Here is a 21,315-nt window from a genome sequence, read left to right on the forward strand (position 1 = left end):
ATACAAAGGAACAAATAGATACCATAGAAGAATTAAATGTAATATGGAAGGAGGAGTTTCCTGGGAATCATAAATACGGTTCTTGAACTGATAGGTGGAATGGGCAAAACACGAAGTGCTGGAGTAACTCGGTAACTCAGAGTATTCATCTCTTTTATTATTTTAATTTTATTTATCATCGTTGAAAACATTAGCAACACAGTGGGTGCTGGTTTCCGACTGGAACGGTGACGGACGCACCGCACATCTCTGTCCTCCAGTTCCTGCAGACTTCCGCCGCTGGAAGTATAGGATTTTGGTGTGTGTGTGTGTTTTATCGTCATTCCTTACACTGCTATGTCCGACTGTGATCGCAACTTCTACTGAAGTGTGGATGGCCGTTGGCTCGCTAGAAGCTCATCCCCCCTTTGACCGCTCTTGTTTTTGGTCCAGCTGGGCCCCCCCCCCCCCACACCTCACAAACCAGGTGGGGGAGACGGTTTAGTCGCCGACTCTCCGACCATGGAGCAGATAGTACGGGATTACATGGTACCCGTGGCGGGGGAACTCCCCCCGACCTGACCTAATCTCTGAAGGACATGAATAGGCGAGGTTTCGGGTCTGGAACCTTCTTCAGACTGACTGGTGGGGGGCGGAGATAATGGAAAAAGAGGTGTTGGGCGGGGGGGGGGGGGGGGGGGGGGGGGGGGAGGCCTTTGAAGTGGATGCAGATGGAAGAGCTTTGACTGGTAGATGGCCCGTGATATCACTGGCACTGGACAGTGGTTTAAAAAAAGTGACAATGGGTGTAAGGTAAGTGGAGAAGAATAGTGAAATGGGAAGCCAGAGGTAGAGATGTAGTTGAAAGGAGACGGAGGAAGGGGAGCAGAATGTAGAACAAATAAAACGTAGAATGGGCTGAAAATGCAATGTAATTGCATGGAACGTTTATATCTGGTATGATATATACATGCCTAATATGAGAAAGAAAGTCTGTAAATAGCCATTTGAATTGAATTTTGTAATATGTCCGCTATTTATGATCAACCCAAAATATTGGTTTTCATGAGAAATATCGAATAGTTTACATTCTGGTAAATACCTAAGGATCGCGTAATGCCGAAGGTAACAACAGCTGAATAAAAACCCACAATCTGAATATCTACACATTCCTGTTCAGATGACGCCAAAGGACACAAAGTGCTGGAGTAACTCACCGGGTCAGGCAACATCTCTGGAGAACATGAATAGGTGACGTTACGGGTCGAGACTCATCATCGGACGGATTGTAGTGGGGGTGGGGGAGCGGGGGGGGGGGGGGGGGGGGGGGGGGATTGGTAGAGAAAGCTGGGTGACAGGAGAGGCAGGACAACGCGTGGCAAGTGACTGGTGGACACACGAGGGAGTCTTTGGTCGGCAGATGTTTGGAATAAAGGTCAGAGATTATTGTGAAGCCAGAGGAAGGAATATAGAGGAGGAGGGGAGAAAGATGTGGAGGAAGAGGAGAGAAATGGGTGTTCGTCCAGCTGAAGCACAGGGATAGCGCGGTGTGGGGGAGTGGGAGTGTTAATGAATTCTCCAATTTTAGATAACCTCTAACACCCCTCCCCTCATACGTTCTGCCCCTCCCCCGTTTCGCCCCCCCCTCCCCTGTACCTCACCTGGACTCGCGCCTATGTATCTCCATCATCTGCCTGTCAAAATCCACCCTAGTTTGTGTCCATCCGTCACATCCCACGCTCTGTCCACCTCCCCTCTCTCCCAGCCCCCGCACCCCAACGACAAGCAGTCTGAAGAAGGCTCCCGACCCGAAGCGTCGCCTATCTATGTTCTCCAGAAATGCTGTCTGACCCACTGATTTACTCCAGTGCTGTGTGTACTTTTGTGTAAACCGGCATCTATAGTTTCTTCATTTATTGATTAATTGGGGTTAAAAGGATTAATGAGATGTCCGAATGCAAAGGTGTTCTGAGCTCATGAGAGAAAAAATACATAGTTGAGGATGAGGATTCCTTGACCAATAAATATGCACAGAAGCTGAAACGTAGGGAGAGGAGCTTGACAAACTGGAGGGACCGAGGTGCAGGCGCAGCGGTAGAAAGTGATGTTTCGCTGAATACAGACCACGCAGTGTCAACGAGGAGGATATCGGGAAAAGGAAGAGTGAGGTTGGAGCTGGTGTGAGGTGCTGGGTCACAATGCGCTAATGGGGGGGGGGGGGGGGGGGGCGAGGGGGGGGGGGGGGGGGGGCGGGGGCTGGTGTGGTTCAGTATGGTCCTGAAAAAAACGTTTCCACCCAGAGAGTTGTGAATTGATGGAATTCCCTGCCACAGAGGGCAGTGGAGGCCAAATCACTGGATGGATTTAAGAGAGAGTTAGATAGAGCTCTAGGGGCTAGTGGAGTCAAGGGATCTGGGGAGAAGGCAGGCACGGGTTATTGATAGGGGACGATCAGCCATGATCACAATGAATGGCGGTACTGGCTTGAAGGGCCGAATGGCCTCCTCCTGCACCTATTTTCTATGTTTTTATGGAGTTGCGAGTGCAGACGTCAGATGATAGCGGACAGAGGGAGAGAGAGACGGGCATGTGTTGGGCCTGGGAATTGGGTATAGGTTCACAGGAGGGTGGCAATCAGCATGGGGTAGGAGACCTGAGCGTGTGCGGTTGGGGGGGGGGGGGGGGGGGGGGTGGCGGTGGGTGGGACGTCCAATGTCGGGAGCCTGGAGCCTGGAGTCACCTTTAGTGGAAGCCAGGAAAATGAAGAGTCATTAGTGAATAAGGCAGAAAACGAAAATGAATTACGAACCGCGCCGTATATATATCTGAAAAAAACGAGACACGGTCTGTGTATGGAAGGGGAAATTAACGCAAGCCAACAAAGAGCATTACGCAGATAATAACACTGGATACACAGGGAAACTCCGTAAGGAAAAGCGCTTCATGGACTGTACGTGTCTGATTTCTTGCTAGGAGCCTCGAAACTCGCTCTCCCCTCCCCCAACCCCCGGCTCCTGATCCATGCTCACAGAGCCTCCACGTCCCCCCCCCCCCGTCCCCCCCCCGGTTCCATCTGCCCATCTTCCCTCCATTATCTGGCTACATCTTAATTTGCCTTTATTCTCTGCATGAATTTCTCAGCCACGTGTCCTGGTTCTAGTGACAATGATCATATTTCCACGATATGAAATGAACCGGGCTCAATTTTAAACACACTTTGCCCGACTTATCACTCACCAACATCGTAAACATTTATGTGAATTCAATTTTGTCAGAGATATCGAAAAATACAGGAGAAATATGGACCCGGTGATAATAGAGGTTTTATTACGTTGCGACAAAGATACATTGATGGTTTTAACTTCTGAATGAATCCACTGTGAGAATCGTACAACTTAACGTACAACTTTTTTAATTGAAACTGTATTAGACAAAACTTTGTGTAATTGTCTAACTACGATGATACACATTTCTAAGGAAGCAAAACAGAATACACAAACTGCTTGGATTACATGCAGCTGGATCGCGCGATGTTTGCCTGCAGCGGGCCTGCCCGAGCCTCGTGTTTAACCACACAGGAGTAAAGCTCGTGTGAGTTCCAGACTGTGGCTGGCAGAGTCAGGTAACTGCTCGCACTGAACGTGTTGTCCTTATCCTGCTGGATCCGGCTGGTCTCAACGCCATCACTTCTCGCCCTGCCGTCCACCGTCCACTCAATGTCCACAACGCCCGGATTAAACCCGCTCACCAAACACACCAGGGTGGCGCTGTTCTTTCCCGAGACTTCGGCCTCCGAAGGTGGGAGGACGGACACCGCTGGGGATCGCGGAGCTGAAAATAGAAACAAGTGCAGGAAGGTGAATTGGGGAATAACATCAACGTCTGAATCAAATTGCCTCTTTCTTCTGTTATTCTACTTTCAACTGTTCTGCCTGCAACTGAGCTGTAATATTTAGTATCCATTTCACCATCAGTTGCGTTTGCTTCTTTCTGTCTGGATTTCTACACTAATATTGATGGAAGTGGCAAAATAGAGTTTGATTTTCGAGGTTTCTGGACAAATCACTGCCACAGTTTCTCAACCCCGCTGACCATTTCAGCCACGCTCTGGTAGAGCTCTAATATACAGATTAAATATTTCACCACGAAGATACAGATACGTTTATGCACCATATTTTTCCAGACCTACATTCTGTCTTTCCGAAACCGCTCCTGGGTCAGAGTCACGAAACCAAATATATGCATGTTCTAACGAAACAACAATCGCCCATTTTCTAACGAAACAATGAACAATGTCTTTGTGCTATGAATCAACTCTAAATTCACTGCAATTCTTAACATGAAACCAAAAATGGCCAAGCTGATATTTATTTATCATCCAAAACCGACTAAAGTACCCCCCCTTCATTTTTGCTGTCTGTTAGATATCTCTGCGCCGTACTGTTTCTGGCATAATTGAGTGACTGAACTTCAGAACTACTACTTTAGCTGCAAAGCGCATTATCGTGCAATTGAATCATCCTACCACAACCAGAGAGCAGTGCAGAACTACTATCTACCTCATTGGTGACCCTCGGACTATCCTTTATCGGACTTTGCTGGCTTTACCTTGCACTAAACGTTATTCCCTTACCATGTCCGCTGTAAATGGCTCGATTGAAATCATGCAGTCTTTCCGTTGACTGGATAGCACGCAACAAAAGCTTTTCATTGTACACCGGGACACGTGACAATAAACTAAACTGAACGGTTTATACCAAAAATAGACACAAAATGCTAAAGTAACTTAGCGGGTCAACCAGCATCTCTGGAAAAAAAGGGATGGGTGGCGGTGACGATCCGAAACGTCACCCAACCTTTTTTTCTCCGAAGATGCTGCCCGACCCGCAGCATTTTGTGTTTAAGAAGGAACTGCAGATGCTGGAAAATCTAAGGTACACAAAAATGCTGGAGAAATTCAGCGGGTGCAACCGCAGCATTTTGTGTCTATCTGTGAAAAGATGAACTCGGGCAATGGTACGTAGGGGAAAATAGACATTTATTATTCCCAGTTTCATGACATAGAAACATAGAAAATAGGTGCAGGAGTAGGCCATTCGGCCCTTCGAGCCTGCACCGCCATTCAATATGATCATGGCTGATCATCCAACTCAGTATCATGTACCTGCATTCACAAGTGCCACATCTAACTCCCTCTTAAATATAGCCAATGAACTGGCCTCAACTACCTTCTGTGGCAGAGAATTCCAGAGATTCACCACTCACTGTGTGAAAAATGACGTCCTTACTCTACTCCTGTCTCAACTTGTCTGCTGCCGAATCTCCCACCAGGCCTTTGCCAGCCCTAGCCTTGGATTCCTCTGTCTGCCTTGAAAGATAAATTATCGCAGTTGTGGTTGTCTCTTAATAAATAGCTTCTGGAACTCCTTCCAAACTTCACCAACTTTTATTATCTTGTGAACTATGTGTGTAGAGATTTTAAAATTACGCTGCACGAACCAATAGTTTAGTTTAGTTTAATTTACAGATGCAGCGTGGAATCTGACCCTTCAGCCCACCGATTGCATGGCGGTCATCGATCACCAGTTCTATGTTCTCCCATTTTCTCATCCATTCTCTACACACTGGGGACAAATGAGATAAAACCCGTTAACTTGCAAACCTTCACGTCTTTGGAACGTGGGGGGGGGGGAACCGGAGCACCCGGTGAAACCCTACGAGGTCGCAGGGAGAGCTTACAAACTCTGTAGAGGCAGCGCCCGTAGATAATATCGGGTCTCTGGCTGTATAAAGCAGCAACTCTAACACTGCGCCACTCAGCCCCCTGTTCTGTCTGAATATAGTTTATTCTTTTGTTTTTTTCACGAACTAAATATTTTACCAAGTTGGGTGATATTTGCCTTTCCTCCCTGAAAAGTGAAAAGATTCAGCGATAAATTGATCAGCGCTTTGTACACCGGATGAACCAAAAAGATGGGCGTGGATGCAAGGGAGATGGAAAGATAAAAACAAACAAGAAATAAAAGCTGGTAATTGACATAGGACGGGTTGCATTCTTTTAATACTTACTGCCCAGATTCAGTTTGGTTCCCGTCCCGAAGATATATCGACTACCGGTCCACATAAAGCAGTGATAATCAGCGGCGTCCGTTGATTGAAGGTTGGTGATGGTTAAATGTATTTGGTTACTCGACGAGTCAATGGTACCGGTAAATCGATCAGGTATTCCGGAAGCTCTGGTGCTGCCATACCACACCAAGACTGGAACGTTGTCGCGTTTCTGCCAGTACCAGCTCGGATAGGATAAAGTGCCTTCTGACAGGGTGCAGGTGATTTTGACGGTTTGCCCCGGGAATGTTGAGATAGACGCGCCCTGGGTAACTATCACCTCTGCGCTTGTGGCTGTCGGAAATACCAAATGAATTAAATGCTCAGAGCTCTTCGAAACATTTATGCAATGTAAGAATATACAACAAAATTAAGAATTGCGTGTTTTACTCACTGCGAAGAAATAACACTAGTACGGCCAGTCCACGAACCCATTCAGCCATGGCGAGTGACAGTGCGGGGTCCCAAGCGAAAGGTGCAACTGGTGATCGACAGAAATCTGATTCTTGGCTCTTGGGAGTCCGCACCTTATGAACTCAGAAACATCGCAACGTCACTGAGTTTTAATTATTTATGCAAATTGCTGAACACGTGACGTAGAATTACTGAATTAGAGGTTCATTGTAGACTGATATTTGCAGAGCTCGCTCACTGCAAAGGGCTGAGAGAAACAAACGTATAGGGGAAGGTAGACACAAAATGCCGGAGTAACTGAGCGGAACAGGCAACATCCCTGGATGGAAGGAATGGGTGACGTTTCGCGTCGAAACCCTTCTTCAGAGGAAGGCAGAGGACTAGAAGATACAGCAGAGATTTGAGATGTACAAGGCCGGGGTTGGCGTAGATTGCAACAGTTGAGGAATAGAAGGGCTTCAGTAGCCCAAATACGGGGGCACAATAGACAGTAGACAGGCAGATACATATATCGCACAGTGCGTGGATAATTGTAAGGAAAATACTACCCAGTGTTCAATATACCGAATTTAAACAAGTCAATGAAAACCAATGGCACACTATATTTTACAGAACAGTCGCTCAAGGGAGATCTCCGAAGACCTTATCGGTAATTTCTCAATTTTCAAACGTAGTGTTTCCATGCACAAGGGAGCAAGGCAGAATAGGTGGAACTATAGGCCGGTTAAACTGGCTTTAGTTGGTAAGGTATTAGAGTCCATTATAAAGGACGAGCTTACAGAGTATTTAGAAGTTCACGATAAAATAGGCTAAAGTCAGCATGGCTTTGTGAAGAGGAGATCTTGCTTGATAAATTTGCTGGAATTATTTGAAGAAGTAAATAACAGGACAGACAAAGGAGAGCCAGTAGATGTTGCTTATATAGATTTTCAGAAAGCCTTTGATAAGGTGCCACATGTTAGGCTGCTTAGGAAGATGAGAGCCCAATGTATCAATAGGCAGATACTAGCATGAATAGCAGGTTGCCTGGATGGCTGAAGACGAAGAGTGGGATTAAATGCAGCTTTTTCTCGTTGGCTGCCAGTGACTCATGGAGTTCCGCAAGGGTTGGTGTTGGAGCCGCTACTCTTCACATTGTATATTAATGATTTGGACATGGGGATGGAAGGCTTTGTGGGAAAGTGTGCAGATGATAGATAATAGGTGGAGGGGTAGATGGTGTATAGAAAGCAACCCTCGGTACCCATTGGAAAATATATTGTGATAGGTAAATCGATCGTTGGTGTGGACTCGATGGGGTTAAGGGCCTGTTTCCACGCTGTATCTCTACACTAAACTAAACGAAACTCCGACACAGCATTGATCCCATGACTTCTCTGGCTTTAAGTTAAAGGACTTTTTGAAGAACTTTAGTGAAAATCCAACCATAAAAAATGTTTGATACCTCCATCAGCCATTTTGTCCGGGGCCTCGACCACTATTGATCTCGAGATTCCACAGCATTTACACACACACACACGCTGAAATCTTGTCGGCGATCAGGCGGTATAGGATTAGCCAGCTCATTCTCTTGCGTATAAAGCGAGTGGAAGTTGGGTTAAAATATGGTCGTTTGTTTTATTTGATGCTGCCAAACCTTCTGAGATCCTCCAGCAATTTGTTATTTTGTCCCGGTTTGCAACATCTGAAATTGCTTTTATTATTTTTTTTAATGTTTTAAATTATTACCATTGTTTTACGTCGGTATAATTTCTTGCCTTTCACTTTTTTTCCTTATTTAATTGAATGGCCCTGATTTACCAGTTGATAAATATTTCTGATAGTCAAAGGTCTTCGGAAATATAGACAATCTCTTGTGAGTACGGACAGAGGGCGAAGCTGGAGTTGGCGTTAACGATCCGTAACAGGTTTCCAGAAGAGATTTTAACGTGATGCTCTCTTTGACTCATACACAACACGTGTTGTTGGCGCTCCTGCTGCTGTTGTTCCAATCTGAGCCAGTCGGATCTGGGAACTTTAGTTGACTGGCAAACACCCGCGCCGAGTACAGAGGGGTAGAAACATTTTGAAAAATCGAAGCGCATGAATTCGACAAAGCCTATAAAAAATTGCAGTGCGCAGACTATTCGACCTTGTGTATTCAGGGAAGATAGACATAAAAAGCTGGAGTACCTCAGCGGGGTTGGCAGCATCTCTGGAGAAAGGAAATAGGTGATGTGTTGAGTCCAGATCTTTCCTCGGAGTTATTACGGGCGCGGCTTCCGAAGACATTTATCAATTTCAATTTTAATTTCAATTAAAAAACTTTATTGGCATGATAAAAAATACATTGTTATATTGCCAAAGTATAAAACATGACATGCATATTTAAGATGCATAAGTATAAATACAAGTATACAGTGCATGGATAGATATGTCCCTGTACATAAACGCGCAATAGGCCTATGGCCCTTTATTGATTGCTACACGTTCTTGCAGCTGTAAGCAGTACAACACAATAGCAAGTTTAGCAATTCAATATTAATTTCTTAGTTATCTTTCTATCGATAATCTTCTAGACGGAGGTTTAAGTGATACAACATCACCACCTACCGGTGTAAGCACATCTGGCACACGCGAAGTAATAGCATAAGAAAATGTGTGTTACTTCAGATATTATGTTCCACTGTTTGCGGGTTTGAATTAGTAATGACTTGAAAGAAATCTGGAATTAAAAGCTAATTGGGAAAAATATCATCTTTGCTTGGGGCGACGGTAGCCATGAAGCTATCAGATGACCACAAACCCCACGAATCGCTGATATGCTTCAGAAAATACAATTTGTAACAAATTTGGGATGCTTAGCATCTGAAAATCCTCCGTCATTCAAAAGCACCGGTTGATTCAATAGCAACCTCTACTTGGAGTTCGAGTTTAGTTTATTGTCACGTGTACCGATGTACAGTGAAAAGCTTTTGTTGCGTTCTAACTAGTCAGCGGAATGGGGGGGGGGGGGGGGGGGGGGGGGGGGGGGGGGGGAGGGATTGACAAATTAGTATAAAGATAGAGTTAATGCGGAAGTGAGTACAGGAAAAGTTACATAAGACTCCCGAATTAATGTGAAGGAATGATCGAGAAGGGAAAGAGAGTAAGGTCAGGGTCAATAGTGACCGGAGTGAGAGGGGAGGTGGATACCGAAGTCAAAGTGTTGTATTGCGCGAAGTATAAGAAATAAAGTGGATGAGCTTGAGCCAGAAACTGGCAAGTATGCTGTTGTGGGAATTACAGAGACATGGATGCAAGAGGACCAGGGCTGGGAACTGAATATTCAATTATATACGTCCTAACGAAAAACAGACATGTGGGCAGAGGGAGTGGGGGTAGCTCTGTTGGTGGGGAATTAAATTCAGTCCCTTGCGAGGGGTGACATAGAATCAGTAAATGTAGAGTCAGTATGGATGGAACTGAGAAATAGTAAGGGTAAAAAGACCTTAATGAGTGTTATCTACAGGCCCCCAAACAATAGCCTGGATATAGGGCGCAAGTTTGAATCAAGACTTAAAATTGGCATGTTGTAAAGGTTCTTATGGGAGATTTCAACATGAAGGTGGACTGGGGAAATCAGGTTGGTTCTGAACCCCAAGAAAGGGAGTTAGTAGAGTGCCTCCGTGATGGATTCTTAGAGCAGCTTGTACTGGAGCCTACCAGGGAGAAGGCAATTTTGGATTTAATGTTGTGTAATGAACCGGATTTGATAAAGGAACACGAGGTAAAGGAGACATTAGGAGGTAGTGACCATAATATGATAAGTTTTAATCTACAATTTGAGAGGGAGAAGGATAAATCGGAGGTGTCAGTATTACAGTTGAACAAAGGGGAATATGGAGCCATGAAGGAGCTGGCCAAGTTGACTGGAAAGATACCCTAGCATGGATGACAGTGGAACAACAATGGTAGGTATTTCTGGAAATAATACAGAAGGTGCAGGATCAGTTCATTCCAAAGAGGCAGAAAGATTCCAAGGGGAGTAAGAGGCGACCGTGGTTGACAAGGGAAGTCAGGGAAAGTATAAAATAAAATAAAAGTACAACATAGCAAAGATAAGCGGGAAGCCAGAGGATTGGGTAACTTTTAAAGAGCAACAGAAGATAACTAAAAAGGCAATACGTAGAGAAAATATGAGGTACGAAGGTAAGCTAGCCAGGAATATAAAGGAGGATAGTAAAAGCTTCTTTAGGTATGTGAAGAGGGAAAAATTAATTAAGACCAAAGTTGGACCCTTGAAGACTGAACAGGGCGAATTTATTATAGGGAACAAGGAGATGGCAGACGAGTTGAGCAGGTACTTTGGATCCTTCACTAATGTAGATTAACTCTTATTAATCCATGTAGTGGATCATTCACAAACAACTATGGAGGACACAAACAATCTTCCTGATATCGTAGTGGCCAGAGGAACCAGGCTGACGGAGGAACTGAAGGAAATTCACATTAGGCAGGAAATGGTGTTGGTGGGACTGAAGGCTGATAAATCCCCAGGGCCTGAGGGTCTGCATCCCAGGGTACTTAAGTGGCTCTAGGAATCGTGGATACATTGGTGATCATTTTCCAATGTTCTATAGAATCAGGATCAGTTCATGTGGATTGGAGGGTAGCTAATGTTATCCCACTTTTTAAGAAAGGCGGGAGAGGGAAAACAGGGAATTATAGCCCAGTTAGCCTGACATCGGTGGTGGGGAAGACGCTGGATTCAATTATAAAAGATGAAATAGCAGCACATTTGGATCGCAGTAGCAGGATCGGTCCGAGTCAGCATGGATTTTCGAAGGGGAAATCATGCCTGACTAATCTTCTGGAATTTTTTGAGGATGTAACTGGGAAAACGGACAAGGGAGATTCAGTGGATGTAGTGTACCTGGACTTTCAGAAAACATTTGATAAGGTCCCACATAGGAGATTAGAGCGCATGGTATTGGGGGAAGGGTGCTGACATGGATAGAAAATTGGTTGGCAGGCAGGAAACAAAGTGTAGGGATTAACGGGTCCATTTCAGAATGGTAGGCAGTGACTAGTGGGGTACCGCAAGGCTAGGTGCTGGGACCGCAGCTATTTACAATCTATATTAATGATTTAGATGAAGGGATTGAAAGTAACATTAGCAAATTTGCAGATGACACAAAGCTGGTTGGCAGTGTGAACTGTGAGGAGGATGCTATGAGGATGCAGAGTGACTTGGACAGGTTGGGTGAGTGGGCAGATGCATGGCAGCTGCAGTTTAATGTGGGTAGATGTGAGGTGGCATAACAGGAAGGCAGATTATTGTCTAAATGGTGTCAAGTTGGGAAAAGGGGATGTACAATGGGATCTGGGGTCCTTGTTCATCAATCAATGAAAGCAAGCATGCAGGTACAGCAGGTACAGCAGGCAGTGAGAAAAGCGAATGACATGTTGGCCTTCGTCACCAGAGGAGTTGAGTATAGCAACAAAGAGGTTCTTCTGCAGTTGTACAGGGCCCTGTGCAGTTTTGGTGTCCAAATTTGAGGAAGGACATTCTTGCTATTGTGGGAGTTCATTGTGGTAGTTGACGACTCTGTTTCCTCTCTGGTGGCTACCCAAAATTTAGAATTAGGTGGAATGTGATCCACGTTGGCGCATGTTCATTTATTTGATAACCATGCATTGGTATATGTTTTGATACCAAATATATACACAAATTCATAGGTGTCAGAGGTTATGGGGAGAAGGTAGTAGAATGGGGTAAGGGGAGAGTGATAGATTAGCCACGATTGAATGGTCGAGTAGACTTGATGGGCCGAATGGCCCAATTGGACTCCTATTCCTTATTAAATGACCAAATTCGAAATATCTTGATGGGATTCATTTTCACATTCTAACACCTCTATGCATGACATTGCTGAAAAATTAATTTCTAGGTTTTTCACTACCTAACCTACAGAATTCCTTTCTCTTAAATAATTAAAGTAGATTAATTTCGTAAGGTTTGGTATCATTACATTCAATCAACGTGCGTGTACAGTCATTCGTGGTCAATGTATCACTTTGGAGTTATTTTACATGAAGCTGATGAAGGGTCTGATGAAGGGTCTTAACCCAAAACGTCACCCATTCCTTCTCTCCAGAAACGCTGCCTGTCCCGCTGAGTTAATCGAGCATTTATGTCTACCGATAATAATGAGTTCCTCTTTCTTTGGTGTCACCCACAATAGACAATAGACAATAGACAATAGGTGCAGGAGTAGGCCAGGAGTAAGTAAATTTTCCACTTAAATAACTTAAATAACAAAAGCTCTCAAAATGATTGAAAAAAAATGTCAATAATTCCACATTAATGGGAGGTCCCATATATGGACATCCGGTTGACAGCTTGATATTTTCATGCTTCGATTCCAGATTTGACAACGACATGGATGGGAGTGTTCGCAGGTCAGAGAACAATCCAATCCATCCCGCTCTCCTTCTTATTTCCTCGTGATCTATTCGCCCACAATGTCAAGTAATGCTCCTACATTAACTGAAAGTTACAGTGGCCAATTCGCCCAACAACCTGCACGACCCTGGGGTTTGTTGAGAAATTGGAGCTCACTGGGGGATTGGGGGATTGGGGGTGGGGGGGGGGCGGGGGGACCACATCGCACGCATCATAATTTTCAAGGATCAGCTTCTATCAAGCTCGTTTCGGGGACAGTTTTGGCCGTTCAAAATGCCCTCCCAAGTCCACAGGGACCCCACTCAGAAATCCTGGGGCCGCAGACGATTTATTAATTCTCCATGGTCAAATCCACATGCTATTACTTTGCTGACTGACATAATCCGTTTGTTTCTTGTTTTCACTCAATTTATTCCCCATCGTAACGTTTTACGATCTGCGCCTCTCCTGACTGGAATGGAACTCCGCTTAACCAGCCAATGAGCAAACCCTGGATTATTGCATCCCGCCCCCTGCTTCCGATCTAACTGCTAGCCCATAGTTCATTCAATTTGATTTGAGGGGCACCATCTCACCCATTGGGGAATCGTTTTTTTTTTTTTTAAATCGTCATAGTGACTATTATCGTCATAGTGACATAGTGACATATCTTTTCGTCATAGTGACATAGTGACATATCTTATCATCATGGTGACATCTCAATGCTGAATCCTGTTATCAGTCTAATTTCCATTGAAAATCATCTCATTTTCTTTTCGAATGTACACTATCCCAGTGAGATAATATGTGTGGGGAAGAACTGCGAATGCTTGTTTAAACCGAAGCTAGACACAAAAAGCTGGAGTAACTCAGCGGGACAGGCAGCATCTCTGGAGAGAAGGAATGATTAACGTTTCGGGTCGAGACCCTTCTTGGTCACCCATTCCTTCTCTCCAGAGATGCTGCCTGTCCCGCTGAGTTACTACAGCTCTTTGTGTCTATCCCAGTTTGATACACGGCTGTGTATTTCCCTAATTGATTAAAATTGTGTACTTTTAAACAGATCTACACAACTTTCCTTCTCCTACACCTTGTTCAACTGGTTCCATGTGCCCACCAACCCTCACTTTCTCCACTATCAGTTTCCGTAAATGCAGCCTCCCGTGTCTCTGCTTATCATCTTCCACCTTCTGTGTCTAAATCCACCCCCCCCTCCACCCATCCCCTGGCCTATTTTCTCATTTTTGCTTCTCTCCCCACATCAGTCTCTATCATCCACCCACCAGCTGCTTTCTCCCGACTCTATCACTCCCCCTCTTTAACATGGCACCTTCTGCCCCTTCTTAACTAATTCCACTTTTCACCAGCTAGCCCCGGTCTCACCCACGCTCTTAGCTCGTTATAGGCAACGACGCATGCTGTATGTACAGGCGAATATCCTCTTGCGTAAATTTGGTGGTGTGCAGTTGTGGTGAAGATGTCGCTATTTAGAGCATACTGCACACCACTCTACACTGCGCACCTGTGGTCGAACTATTTAAAGACAAGTATTCAGAGACTAAAGGTGGCATATAACGATGCCATGAGAACACTGCTAAGGCAACCTAGATGGTGTAGTGCCAGTAATATGTTTGTGGCTGCAGGGGTCAGTGCTTTAGAAGCTATCCTAAGACACCACATGTATAAATTCATTTGCAGGGTAAATGACTCTAAAAATGTGCTTACTGTGGCCTTGACAAACATAAGGGTTAGCACTACACGCTACGAATCACAGCTGTGGAGACACTGGTATCGTTGTCTCGTTGTAGGACATTGATCATCTTTTAATCTGGATTTTTAACTTAAGTATTGTGTTTAAAAAATATATATATTATGATGATTTTATAAGTGATATACCAAGATTTTATATGTATTTATGATATTTGATATGCAATGCTTTTTTAATGTAACGTTGCCCCTTGTCTGGACCTTGAGTCCGTAATAAAGTTTATTATTATTATTATTATTATTATTATTATTATTATTATTATTATTATTATGATTATTATTATTATTATTATTATTATTATTATTATGATGATGATGATGATGATTATTATTATTATTATTATTATTATTATTATTATTATTATTATTATTATTATTATTATTATTATTATTATTATTATTATTATTATTATTATTATTATTATTATTATTATATTGGCACCTCCCCTCCACAAACAATCCGGATGCACGCACATGACCCCAAACGTTGCCAGTTTCTTTGCCACCAGATCCACTAACCAACCGAGTTCCTCCAGCAATGTTCTTCTGCTTTATTTACCTAGCACTCTCCGGTTATTGTTGTACTGGCCCTCTACATACCAATGCAAACTTTCCCATCTTACTTGATCGGTTTTAATTTTCCGGCGAGTTGTGTACTCCAGAAGCAGTCTTAATGAAGTCTATGGTACTGGAGTACCCTACTGGAGTACTGGACTACGACAGTGGCAACATTGTCACTGTCGTGAAAATATAATCAGAGAATGTGACTCTGCACATAATTGGGTGGTTGCGAATTAACGCTTCCATAAACTTACAGCTGACGCGTTGCATTTGCACTTGCTCGCGAATAACTATCATTGAACCCCGTTTAGAATGTAAAAAAATATGTAATGTTTAAAATCGGCCAAGAGAAAATCCTATGTCAATCTATTATGTAGTAACGGAGACAGTCACTGATATGCTTTTAAATGTGAGACCAGGTCTTTGACAAAACAAATAACCACGGTTCACGGAAGTACGTAGCAAGGAACTACAAATACTGGTTTACACTGAAGATAGACACAAAGCTACACCAAAATGCTGGAGAAACTCAGCGGGTGCAGCAGCATCTATGGAGCGAAGGAGATAGGCAACGTTTCGGGCCGAAACCCTTCTTCATACTTCAGGTTTCGGCCCGAAACGTTGCCTATCTCCTTCGATCCATAGATGCTGCTGCACCCGTTGAGTTTCTCCAGCATTTTTGTGTACCTTCAATTTTCCAGCATCTGCAGTTCCTTCTTAAACAGATCGACACAAATGCTGGTGTAACTCAGCGGGACAGGCAGAATCTCTGGACAAAGGAATGGATGACCCTTCTTCACACTGAAGGGCAGTCCATATATCCAGCGATGCTGCCTGTCCCGCTGAGTTACTCCAGCATTTCGTCTTTATCTTCAGTGTACACCAGTATATGTAGTTCCTTTCATAGCCATTCATTGTTCTTTCCCGCCGTAACCCACCTAGAATTACTTTAAAAAGACAAAATTGGATTCGTTTAATTCGGCTCCATGGCCTGGAAACACAACCATGGCGAATAAACTCTTCGTGTACTGCATCGTTTCCGTCCTAACTGTTGTAAAGTTAATTTGCTGAAGTTAAAACTTTTGCTCAGCATATTTACTAATGTATTAATGCATATTTAGGATATCATTGTTTTGGTACAAAATAGTCGAGCAATGCAGGCAGATATATGAGACATTATTGCTCTCCTCTCCTTATTACATTACATTGTACATTTGCTGTGACTGAATACATCTATTAAAAAAAAACAGACATGTAATCTCTGTGCGTGAACTTTATTTCCAACTGTATCAATTCAAGACATCATTTTTTTGAATCAAGCACAACCAGATCTGGCGATGTTTGTCTTCAGTGGGTTTGTCTGAGTCTCGTGTTTAACCACACAGGAGTAAAGCTCGTGTGAGTTCCAGTAGGCGGCTGGCAGAGTCAGGTAACTGCTGGTACTGAACGTGTTGTCGTGATCCTGCTGGGCTCGGCCTGTGTCGACGCCATCACTTCTCGCACTGCCGTCCACCGTCCACTCAATGTCCACAACGCCCGGGTTAAACCCGTTCACCAAACACACCAGAGTGGCGGTGCCCTTTCCCGCGATTTCTTCCTCTGAAGGCCCAAGGACTGACACCGCGGGAGGCTGGGGACCTGGAAAATAGAAATAAGTACAGCATAGTGAATTATTAACGCTGGCCTTCCGAATCAAGTGTTTACTTTGCTTCCCCATGTTCCAGAGATAGATTGTTTGCCGTGTGAGGGAGAATTGAGTAGACGGGGATGCAATCTCTGGATTTCAGAGCATCGAAACAGGCAAATTCCTTTCATGTCTTGAAAGATTGCATGCAGCGAGAACATTTCCCCTAGCACCAGATTCAGAATATCTTTCAAAGGTAGACACAAATACTGGAGAAACTCAGCGGGTGAAGCAGCATCTATGGAGCGAAGGAAATAGGCGACGTTTCGAGTCGAGACCCTTCTTTAGACTGAAGAATGTCTAAAGAAGGGTCTCGAACCGAAACGTCACATATTATTTCGCTCCATAGATGCTGCCTCACACGCTGAGTTTCTCCAGCATTTTTGTCTACCTTCGATATTTCCAGCATCTGTAGTTCTTTCTTAAACAGAATATCTTTAGGGCCGTTTAGGATTAATATGAACGGAGTATCTTCGGATCCAACTGGAAGTATTGGGTAGTCTATTCCTGACACCGTGTATTATGTTTTTATTTCCACTACTTTACAATTAATATAATTTTGCAAACACGTGAAAATGTCTGTGCAACAGAAGATCATTACTACAGTTTGTCCAAAGGTCTGGAAATAATTCAACATTGTAAGAATAAATCAACGATTTTAGGTGGATATTTTGGAAAGAGACACTCCCGTAAATACGTTTAGTTTCATTCAATGTTCATCCTATTTACATCCTTAGGGTTGAAAAAATAATTCGGAAAATCTTGATGTTTTCGGTGTAAAATGAGTGATTCAGGAGGGGTGGGAGAAGGTGGGGTCAGTCAGAGGAATCAACATTGGTTAAAGCGGGACTCTGACAATGAAATGCGTTGGTCTCGTTTCACTCCATCCTTGAAATTATAAGCAGCGAGATTTGCAGTTTCGCCACCAAACTCATAATATTTCAGTGTTACTAATTCAGATAATTTCCGCTACAATTTAACCCCCCACTTCAATTGTTTACAGTTTTGCACTATTTCTGATGGATGTGCCAAAGTTATATCAGGCTACCGCTGGGGCGTCGGGATGTTCACTCCCTCAGCCAACCTACTCGCATTGACCAAGATCCCAGCCGGTTCACAGGAAGAACAAATTCAAAAGTCTGCTAAACAACTTCATCCTCCTCGTGATACATACACATGGGCAAGGTCATGGGTGCTAACGTCACACAATGTGCAAGTTCATTAAATGCATTTTCCAACAAATAACGACTGTTATTATGAATCAATGTTTATCGTTACACCAAGCCGAAGAAGACATTTCAGTTCGAAAGAAATGTCACTAGATGTATCCAGGCCAAAACCTTAAAGCCTTTGGATACTGGGGTTTTGAAACGTAATATATCAATGCAAATTCCCTCTTAGTGTAAATAAAATCCATTGTCTTCTCAAGGAATGAAGTGAGACTGCTGAAGCCAGTTCGCCCAACTCTATTGAGTAAAACACAAAATGCTGGAGGAAATCGGAGGATCAGGCAACATCTTGGAAGGGAATGAACAGGTTCATTCGCTTCACAGCTGCTGACTGACTCACTGTGTCCCCCAGCACTTTGTGTTTTATTCAGGATTTAAGCATCTGCAGTTATTGTACGGCCCTTCCCTTGCTATCTTAAAACACAGTTCACGTGGTCCTCTTTTCAATAGCACTAAATGCTGCTAATACTAGCGCACCAAAAGGGATTACTTTTGACAAGCTCCTGAAAAAGCACCCATTTTAAAATTTAAAATCTTTAAATTGTTTTCTGTAATTGCCGAGTTGGATATCAGATGCATCCGCTGCAAATTGTACGGATGCTGATACAATGGAGGGACTGCAACCTTCATTCACAAATTAATTCCTGAGTTGCGGAGGTTGCACTACAAAGAGAAGTTATACTGGCCGGGACTGCACTCTGAAAACAGGGACAATAACATAAATATTTCCTATTGCCTTTGACAGTTTTAAATACTGGGATGCCGGTTCTAGGCTTGGAATTCTAGAAGGGAGGGGACGGTGTCAAGACTGAGGTGACAATACATTTAGTTATTAGATGGCGCTGAATTATTTGAAATCTCAACCCAAGAGCGCTGTTGGAGCCCATGCGCCGACTATGTGTAGCGTAGAGGTCACGTTATGGGCTTCAACGCATGTTCTATTTGAATGTTCTATTTTTTTAGACTTGCAACAATTTCATACACCAGCCCCTGCAACAGCAATCGAAAAATGCTCATCATAGTGTTTGCTGTGAAATAAAATGCGACGTGTACAGGTTTTATAATTACGTTTTTGGTATTTGCTGACAATGAGTTTTAGCACGGGAGTCAATTCAAAATTTATTTCCTCGTCGAACTTCACGGCGAAGATCCTCACAGGACATTGCTAAACACACAATCAAACAATTGTCTACTCTCATTAGTGCGTCAGTTTTGGCTTCGATACTGACACAGCTAATTTGTCTTTGAATCTATCACACATGCTTATGCTACATCCAGACTTAACCATTCCCGTCTCCTCTCAAAGTTGAAACGCTCGGTAAGAGGATCATCTAATAAGTGACTCCGAGGTCCGCTCCAACATTTTAACACGCAAATTTGGAGACTGCAGATGCTGCAATCTAAAGCAAACAAAAGCAAACTGGTGGACGAACTCAGTGGACCAGGCACCATCTGTGTACGTAACACATTGGAGTTAGGACCTTGTCACGATGCTGGGTCTCAACCTGAAATACCTCCACAGATGCTGCCTAACTCGCTGAGCGCCTCAGTCAGTTTGTTTATTTCCCCCAAGTTTTTATCACGCTACGCAAATAGAAGTGCAGTCCGTTTTCTTTAAATCTCACCGGAGGCTATTCGCGTACCCTGTATTAATACATTATAATGGCATCAGTTTCCGTTTATATTCACAAAGCAAATTACGGGTTTGTTTTATTCGCTTCCGTATTATTGCAAGAATTGGAGGTTGAACGTTTTGAAAACCGGTTAAAATTGAAAGCTGGTTATTAGTCAAATGCCGTTTTCAGATAGCTATTATTTTACTTACTGCTCAGATTCAGTTTGGTTCCTTTCCCGAATGTAATTACACCAGAGAGTGCCACTGCACAGTAATAATCAGCGACATCCTCAGCTCGCAGGTTGGTGATGGTCAGGTGCATCATATTGTTCGGATCATCCACGGTACCGGTGAATCGATCTGGAATTCCAGAAGCTCTGGTGCTCTCATACCACACAAGGACCGGGGCGCTGCCGGTCTTTTGCCAGTACCAGCTAGTGAAGGAGCTGCTCATCTGGGCTCCTGAGAGGGTACAAGTCATCTTGACCGTTTTCCCCGGAGAAGTGGAGATGGACGTAGGGTCCTGAGTCACCAAAATCTCTGCGATTGAAGCTGGTGAAATAACAAATTAATATTCGTAAACATACAATCTATCAGCAGAATGCAAAGAGCAGCTGCCTGGTGATTAGGTTTTCTACTTACTATGGAAGCAGAACACGAACGCGGCGAGAACGCGAATCCATTCAGACATGGTGAAGGAGGTGGCGAGGGTCAGAATCTAAACGTTTTCCGACAGAGGTCCGTTTCTGGTTCTTGAGAAATCTCCCCTTAAGAACTCCTCGACATCACAACGTCACCGAGTTTTAATTATTCATGCAAATCTCTATCCACGTGACATCGAACTACTGGATCATTGTGGAGCGATATTGACAAATCATCGGGCTTTTTTCTGTGCTTGGGCGTAGGGTAGAGGGCGGGGGGGGGGGGGGGGGGGGGGTATCGCTAGAATCATAGAGGAGAACAGAAGAGTAGCAAACTGCATAGCCAGATGTAGGAACTGCTATGTAGTCAGTGGTTAGGCAGGCAGATATATTTTGTGCAGAAACAGAAAATACTAGGGATGCTCAACACCTCAGAGAATACATGTGAAGGGGAAAAGGACGTGATCTTTTGTTAAGTCAATAAAGGTTCACCAGAACCAAAGAAACCAGCTCTTCACAGATGCTACCGAGTGTCACCTCCATATACTGTTTTTGTTCCAGATTTCCAATGTCGCAATTTAATTTTAATTTTCAACTTCGTATTTTTGATTCCGAGCTGGAAGGAGTGAAAAAAAAAAACGTTGAAGGTTTTACGAAGATTTTTGAAATTAATTTTAGCCTTAATTTGTGGAAACTTTATAAACCATTATTTTCTTTGCAGTTGTTACCCATACAGATAACATGCTATGAATCGTGTAGGTTTTCGATGGCGCCGCATAAGCTTTGCGGCAAACCATCATATACTTTGTGCTTGGAGAGTTTAAGCTTCAAAACAGTTCTCAATGTGTATATGTATATTTGTAGGTTATAATATTGTGTGACGAGCTAACAATTCAGAGGACGCTCCCGCA

At 43.7% G+C, this 21,315-nt stretch overlaps 1 protein-coding gene across 1 annotated transcript; it reads right to left on the reverse strand.

Moving 5' to 3' along the window:
- Positions 1 to 3,284: 3,284 nt before the first annotated feature.
- Positions 3,285 to 20,524, reverse strand: LOC116987168 (immunoglobulin alpha-2 heavy chain-like). Its single transcript, XM_033043044.1, has 6 exons — positions 20,406 to 20,524; positions 19,974 to 20,315; positions 16,562 to 16,873; positions 6,482 to 6,622; positions 6,049 to 6,381; positions 3,285 to 3,810 (listed from the first exon to the last, which is right to left on the reverse strand). The coding sequence occupies exons 1-6, from the start codon at positions 20,452 to 20,454 to the stop codon at positions 3,488 to 3,490; spliced, it is 1,500 nt and encodes a 499-aa protein (XP_032898935.1). The 5' UTR covers positions 20,455 to 20,524; the 3' UTR covers positions 3,285 to 3,487.
- Between the last annotated feature and the right edge of the window lie 791 nt (positions 20,525 to 21,315).

This window comes from Amblyraja radiata, chromosome 25, assembly GCF_010909765.2.
Source record: "Amblyraja radiata isolate CabotCenter1 chromosome 25, sAmbRad1.1.pri, whole genome shotgun sequence".
Taxonomy (NCBI): domain Eukaryota; kingdom Metazoa; phylum Chordata; class Chondrichthyes; order Rajiformes; family Rajidae; genus Amblyraja; species Amblyraja radiata.